This window comes from Cryptomeria japonica, chromosome 5 (assembly GCF_030272615.1).
Source record: "Cryptomeria japonica chromosome 5, Sugi_1.0, whole genome shotgun sequence".
NCBI lineage: Eukaryota > Viridiplantae > Streptophyta > Pinopsida > Cupressales > Cupressaceae > Cryptomeria > Cryptomeria japonica.
In genome coordinates, this window is record NC_081409.1 from 789,925,216 (window position 1) to 789,933,614 (window position 8,399).

The 8,399-nt window shown below is 35.1% G+C and overlaps 1 protein-coding gene across 1 annotated transcript; it reads right to left on the minus strand.

The window, feature by feature from the left end:
* Positions 1–1,472: 1,472 nt before the first annotated feature.
* Positions 1,473–4,712, minus strand: LOC131876176 (probable LRR receptor-like serine/threonine-protein kinase At3g47570). The gene is made up of 2 exons (XM_059220996.1): positions 1,994–4,712; positions 1,473–1,909 (listed from the first exon to the last, which is right to left on the minus strand). Exons 1-2 carry the CDS (start codon positions 4,710–4,712, stop codon positions 1,473–1,475), a joined length of 3,156 nt encoding a protein of 1,051 aa, XP_059076979.1.
* Between the last annotated feature and the right edge of the window lie 3,687 nt (positions 4,713–8,399).

The window sequence follows — 8,399 nt, forward strand, 5'->3', positions numbered from 1 at the left end:
ACCAGAGAAAGATCTCGGAGGTGAAGATATGGTTGTTGGACAAGAAAACCACTAGTGCTAGTTCCATAACTAGAAGCAAGAGCAACAATAAGGGTACATCTAGATTCATTATAGAGGAGCTAGAGGAAATCAACAAGATCTCCATCCACAAGAACAAGGAGCTGGTGCACTCTCTTAATTGAGTGTTTTTCTTTTTGTTTTGTCTTGCTATCTGCTGCTCTTTTGCTTTCGTGACTGTTCTAGGGTGCTCCCCTATTTTGCTGTTGGTTTATGTCTATTTAACTGATGGCCGACTTTTGTAAAACTTTTGGTTTTAGGTCCATGTAAAACCTGTTTATCTTTACTAAAAACAATGAAACGGAAAAAATTCAAACATGTGAAACTAATTAAATAAATTATATTATTTATAATATTTATATATAAATTATATAATATATAATAAATTTTTATGTACTATAAATTATATTATTACTATATCCTATAATTTATATAATGTAAATTCATTTTAAAAAATATATTATAATAATGTATTATATTTTAAAATAACTCTTCCTCTCCCTCTCTATATATTGAGCTCCCCCCTCTTCTCTCACTCTACCTATCTTTCCCACTCTATCTCTCGCCCCCCTCTATCTTCTCATATCTTTATTTCTCTATCACTCTATCATAGTATCACATATCTCTATTTTTCCCTCTTTATATCCCTTTATATCTATGAATCTCTTCCTCCCTCTCTCCATATATTCATCTACCTCTTTATCTCTACCTCTCTCTATCTTTGTCTCTTTCTACTTCTTCTTTTATATCTGACTATGTCTTTATATGTATCTCTCTATTTTAATCTCTCCCTCCACCTCCCTCTACCTCTCTATCTATTTCTTTCCCTCCTCATCCCCTTTATCTTCATCTCTACTTTTATCTACTCTAAACTAATCACACTATTTTAAGTAATCTATCTCTTATTTAATTGAACAATGCATGGAAACAATTTGATAGAGATATATATTATACCTAATTCAAATTTATGAAAATAGCTCTATGATTTTTTTAGTCGTTCTAAATTTTTCAGCTACTTAAGAAATGGGCGATCTTTCGATTCTTATTCTTGTTTTCTACTCTCTCGCCATGAACACACCATCCTTCATATGGCATTCTAATTCGTCTCATGTTTTTGAACATTGAGACTATTAAATTTTTGAGAACGAAACGAAAACAATTAGTAATATTTAGCACATTATGCGAGGAGGTCCTATATATAGGACAATATATTGCATAGTGTGTAGTGTTTCAATAAGAAGTATGCATTACCAACATCATTCTTTCTCAAGCTAGTTTAATGAAAACACATGAATTGTAACAACAAACAAATTGAAAAAAGTAGAATCCAATTAAAAGTTGGATTTGACAGGAAATACAAACTTGAAACTATCAGACATAAAGGACTAAAACTTCTTAAATGAAGTTATAAACATCTAAAATGAGGAACTTTGACTATCAGATACCAATTTTCCTGTGGCATTGGTATTGTCCAGAAGTTCTGATATGGTGTATGTTAAATTGGAAGCAGCTGCACCTCCCATTACTGATGTCTTGAGGCTTTCCAAGGCATTTGCTACATCCCTCATACAAGGTCTTTCTCTTGGTGTTTCACTACTACAAAGCAAACCGACATGAATGAAAGAAATAAGACATTTATGCTCTTCTATGTTTTCATTCACACCTCTCCATAGCCTGCTATCAACAATTTCTGTCAGTCTGTCTGGGAAAGCTGACCTCACCCACTTTTGTAAGCTCATGTCTCCCACAAACATATCATCACTTGGCCTCTTCTTTGTAACCATCTCTAATATCAAAATTCCATAACTATAAACATCTCCCTTAATAGAAACATTCCCACCCAATCCATACTCTGCAATTAATTTTATTCATTAGATTCTTAAAAAGCTAATTCAGAAAATGATAATGTAAATATAAGGAAAATTCAATTTTTTACCTGGAGCAATATATCCAATAGATCCTCTGAGTGCAAATGTTGTTGTACTGACTGAATCTATAGAATTTGAGGTAGTTAAACGGGATATACCAAAATCACTGACAAGAGCAGTCATGTTGGCATCCAAGAGCACATTGCTAGGTTTTAAATCACAGTGCACAATTTGAAGAGGACAATCATGATGTAAATATTCCATGCCATGGGCTACATCTACAGCAGTGCTCAAACACTCACTCAATCCCAATTCACAAAAACCTTGATCATCCCTGTCATGGTGCAAATATTTTTCCAAGCTCCCATTACATGCAAATTCAAGAACCAAACCTTTCAAGTCAGGGTAGAAAAAAGCACTTATGATTTTGTTGAGGTTACGGTGCCGAATTCTCCCTAACAATTTGCACTCTCTCTTAAAACTCTTAAGAGCCTCTTCATTTTGCAAATTAAGTGTCTTGATGGCAATTACGTTACCATCCCTCAAGATGCCTTTATACACAGATCCAAAGTTTCCCACTCCAAGCAAGTTTGACTCATCAAATTCAGATGTTGCGATGACAAGATCATGATAAGAAAATTTTGGATAGTTGAGCCTTCTAAAAAATAAGCTTGAGGGACGGACTAGCTGCCTTGAAAATTTATGCCTCCATACAATTCCTAAAATGAACAAGCATAATACAAATACTATGGCTCCAACAACTGATAGTACTATTTTTAAGAGCGATGAATGTTTTTTGTGGGTCTGATTTGAGCATGGAGGCAACGAATAATTTTTTGGGCCACATAGGCTGGGGTTTCCCGTTAACAATATTGCAACAGTTCTATTTGGAAACAACCCTGCTTCAGGAATCTGCCCTGACAAATTATTGAGAGAAAAATCCATTTCTTGGAGGTTTTTTAATTTGGAGAGTGAATCTGGTATTGGACCTACAAAGGCGTTGTGGGACAGATTTAGATGCTCTAAATTTGTGCAGTCTCCTAGAGAAAATGGAATGACCCCAGTAAGTTGGTTTCCAGATACATCTATTGCTTGAGCCATTACAATTTTGCTCATCTCCTGTGGTAGGGATCCTTGCAGAGAATTCCATGAAAGATTGAGGTAGAACTGCAGGTTTTTAAGGCTGGCAATGACTTCACGAGGTATCCTACCCTCTATTTGATTGTAAGATAAGTCAAGAAGCTCCAACTTCTGACATCCCTCCAAACTAACAGGAATCTTCCCTGATAACTTGTTGTGATGAAGAAAAAGACGTCTTAGCTGCTGGGAGTGACAAAGAGAATCTGGTATTTTTCCAGACAATTTGTTGTGACTAAGAGTTAAGAGTCCGAGATGTTGCATCTGACCTATTTCACTGGGAATGCTTCCTTCTATTTTGTTATCACTCAGATACAATTCTTCCATCACATGGAGTCTTTTAATTCTAGATGGAATATTGCCACTGAGAAGATTACTCCCTAAATTTAAGTAGGTTAAGTTTGTCAGATTGGCAATCTGTTGCGGTATGCTTCCGCTTATCTTGCAATCTTGTAAAGCCAAGTATTTGAGATTGGAAGGAAATTGGCCTATGGATGGGGTCAATACACCAGTGAAATGATTTTCCCCACAATCTATTTTTTGCAAGTGGGAGCAATTTGTGAGAGCAGTGAGAAAGGCCAATGTGTTGCTGCTGTCACTAACAAGTTGATTGTCGTGTAGGTAGAGGTAGCTTAGGAGATTCAACATACCCAACTCCAGTGGAACCGTTCCACCGAGTTGGTTTGTATTTAAATAAAGTATTTGGAGACTGGAACAATTTCCAATGGACTTTGGTATGTTTCCAGTAAGCTGATTCTCCCATAAACTAAGGAATTCCAAATTGGGGAGCTTGTTACCTATTTCCCATGGAATATGTCCACTTATCAGGTTTCTAGATAGACCTAGCATATTCAATTGTGAGAGATTTGTCAAAGAGCTAGGAATGGTGCCTGATAAGTTATTATTGAAAAGGTTAAGAGTCTGTAAGCGTGTGAGCATGCCCAATTCAGGAGGAATGGGACCTTGGAGATGGTTTGCTGCCAAATGGACATAAGTCAAGGCAGACAGATTTCCTAAAAAACTAGGAATGGAACCGTAGATCTCGTTTTCGCCCACATATAATTTAACCAAGGCAGACAGGTTTTTGAAGGAGGGCGGAATGGTACCTGTGAGACTGTTATTGCCCAAGGCAAGGTATTTCAAGCTTGTGAGAAGACTCAGTTGAGGGGGAATGCTACCATGCAGTTTGTTAAAGGAGAGCATCAGATAATACAGGCTGCGGCAAGCGGACAGATCGGGCGGAATGGTTCCTTCTAATTGATTGTCGTTCAACCAGAGAAGCCGTAGATGTGAGAGTTGGCTGAGTTGAGGTGGAATGGTACCAGTGAGTTGATTGGTGGAGAGATCAAGGGATCGAAGAGAAGAGAGATTCCCGATCACAGGAGGGATGGTGCCACCTAAACCCATTCCGGTTAAATTGATGGCACGGATGGAGTGAGAACTGGAATGACAGATAACACCAGTCCAGTTGCAGAAGGGGTGAAGGGGAGTCCAATCTGACAGAGAAGTATCGTTGGAAACATCAGCCTTGAATCGCAAGAGCAATTCTTGTTGATGCTGATGATGATGGGAGAGATTATTCAGAGAATGAGGAAGAACGGAGATTAAACATATGGAAAGCAATAAAACTAACAACAAAAGAGAAGCCATGGTAGACCAAACTACTGCGAGACAGGGGAAACACAGAAGGCAAGCGATTGAAGATAATAGAATGGAATAAATAGACGAATAAATGGATTAGGGAAATCAATGCCTACAAATTACTGTGAAGCCCGCGACGATATACACTTCCACATTGATTGATTTTAAGATTAATTTGAGTTGAGTTTGACAAATTTAAAATTAATTAGAGTTGTATTGCACAAAATTAATTGCATCGCTTCACATGGATGATAAAGGAGTCGACGTCCTCTTAGCGAGAATTATGTCATGGGATCATCTGATTTACCCTTTCTAAATTATAGTTTAGTAAAATAATTATATTATTAAGTCGAGAGGCTTCTACAATTGCAGCAAATTTATGCATTAACATTTGGGGGTTTTCAATAATTTTGACGGTCATTTGGTTTTCAATCCATATAAACCTTAATTAATATAGTCAGGATTGAAATAAGACTTAACTAATAGTAAGTAGTTACCGATACAGTTACACTGGATTATTAAAAAATGCAGAAACTTTAAAGCACCATTCTTCGAACTGGTAAAAAAATTTCAGGAACAGAAGCAATCAATTGGAGGTATGTGATATTGTATGTTTTTTTCATACGATTATTTTGCTTTTCATATTGTTTGCATATTGTATATTTTTTAATATGAATTAATGAATCTATTCATTTTATTGATTTGCAGAATCTATCAACAAATTATTCTTCAACCTTTCGAACGTCACCCAGATTGCAGGTGCACAATCATTGAAACACTCCCAATAGTCAATCATATGATTTGCTTTTAGTTTTTTCCCTTACCAGTTTTTTTTTTTTTTTTAATGTTCAAAATACTTTTATTTCTTACCAGTTTGTTGTTTACCTTATGAAAATCGGTCAGACAGCCTTAAACGACACACATCTTAGGTTGCAAGTGCCCACAACATACCTTTCCTATTTTCTTTGCCATTCCCGTTGGAACAGTTTCATTTGCCATTTGAAATACTGAGGAAAAATAAAAATTTTAAAAAATAAAAATGAGTTGTCTTAATCAATTTATTTTTCATCTTAGATTGCAGGTGCCCACAACATACCTTTCATGTTTTCTTTGTCATTCCCATTGGAACAATTTTATTTGCCGTTTCGGTTAACTCCTTGCCACCCATTGTTTGTTTGGTGAACCTGAGTACATATTTTAATGGGCCTGGAGAAGGAAAAAACATGAATCAACAATTTTTCGGGTGTCAAATTTATTTTAAAAGAATTTTCATTTTATATAGAAATAGCTACCACTGTAGATTGCCTCTGGCCAAAATTATAACTTCATATTTTTATATAATGAACAATTATCCATTCAAAAATGATATATAAATAAAATACAAATATTAAATATTCTTTAAAGATTTAAGTAAAGAAAATTCTAACTTTGTATAAAGAGGGTTACCTTGAAAAAAATATGAACACATTACCCGAAAAAAAACATTACCGAAATAAAGATTAAGGTGACAGTACTATTTCAATACTCATGGTAAAGATTGTGAGTTTAACATCAAAAGATTAAAAAGTTCTATTGCACTTCTTCAATGAATACACAATTTTAATAGCGGTCTTTACCAAAAACAGTATCATACCACAACATTCAGAACATACAATGGTCGGACCTTGCATTGGCTCTTATAATCTACTCTCACCTCTGTCATCACCTTCTCAATTTTTGGATTTGAACCAAATGTGATTCCAGCACAAATGTTTTTTAACCTTCTAGCTATTTCTTTATCACTTCTAAAAAAGCTTTCAACGACTTGGGATTTTCGAAGGACAGAAAGATCTCTCTCTGATTCATTGCTCTATTTTGTATAACTTACCAATCATCATTTGTTGATTGCAGAAGGAAGTATTACATTTCAAATATAATAAGTGTATGCATAATTTAATTAAGATTTTAACTTTAACAAAAATAATGCATGAACATAGTGAGGTTTTGGCTTCCAAAAACAAATTTATTTAATGTAATCAACTCCAAGAATATATTGTTTCATATTTTGCATTGTACCAAAATGTATGTAGATGAGGTTATAATCATTTTAAAACAATAATTTTTTAGTCAATGATATATAGAACATGATTTATTAAATAATTGTTTTTGTAGCTATGAATCCAACAAATGTAAACTTTGATACGGAAGAGGAAAGAAGGCAATATCGAAGAGCATATCAAAGGGAATATCGAAGATGGAAGCGAGAACAAATGACAGATGCTCAAAGAGAGGATGAGAGAAGAAGACATAATGAAGCTCAAAGACAAAGATATGCAAGACAAAGGTTAGAAATGACAGTACGAGAATTAGAATCTGCAGAAGGAGAACAAGGAAATGTGAACAGAAATATTCGTTGAAGAACATCTGAGGAAGTCTCTCATTCTGAAATGGGAGGAAGGAATCAAATTGATTTTGAATTAAGTGGGAGGTATAATCAACCGATAACAACATTTATGGAATTGAATCTTCTAAATGAAAATTCAAGGACAGTAGAACATGTGCTTGAAATAGTTTATCATGCAAGTCAAATCAATGAACATTTAACCACACAAGCCAATGCAAAAAATATACAAAACATGAATTGTGTTCTTCACAATGATTTCAAAAGATTTCAGTTGTAGTTTCGAAATCAATTAGATATCTTTAGAGTGCCAAACATGTGCTACATTTGTCAGGAATTTTATCTAGGAATGAAAGTATCACATAGCTCGGAAGGTCCAGTATTTTAAAAATGTCGACAAGAAAGAGGGAATCATAGATTCTTGGCTCTAAATAATATGGACCCTGGACCACAACTAGAAGAGCTTGCAAATTTGACTCAAGTAGAAGAAATGTTGATTGCACGTGTCAGCCCCATACTACAAGTTACACATGCAACAGGCGGTCAATATAAATATAAAGGGCACACGATAAGTTTCCCCTAAAATGTAGAGCATGTGTCAAAAAAATTGTCACATTTGATAGAAAGCTTACCAATCATCATTGTTCGAAGGAGGGATCAACATGGAACAAACTATAACTTTACAGTTAATAGGGATCATGTGTATAGGGCACTCAAATACAAAATAGAGCATGACAGATTTTATTCTGATGTTACAATTGATGAAAATGCTCTCAATCGTCTATCAACAGATTTTGATGAGAATATTTTTAATAAATTGAAGACTGTGCATATGGAATTTGAGTCAGATGCAAATGAGATCATATTTGTGGGTCCAATCATGGAGACAGATGATGGTAATATAATAGAGAACACAACATCTATGGCTTCAAGACCACCTAATGCCCAGAGAGAAATGGAATTAATCCATGCATGGATTAATAAACCCAATTCAAATCCTACTACACTGATTGATTGGCCGAGCATTGGTGCATCTCCAATAAATGAATACATCACGTCAGGATTACTTGATATGGTATTTCCCACATTGTTTCTAGATGGCCGATGCGATTGGTTACAACCAAGAATGAGGCGTGTCCACCTCCACAAGTTTGTGAAGCATTTGTTACACTATAGAGATCATCATTTTGGTGAGCATCTAAGATTCAAATATTTTATGATGAACATGATAATGAGACACTGTGCACAACATTCATCTTTAGTATTTGTAAAAAGAAGCTTCAGAGACATGCCAATAACCATCAATAAGTTGCGTC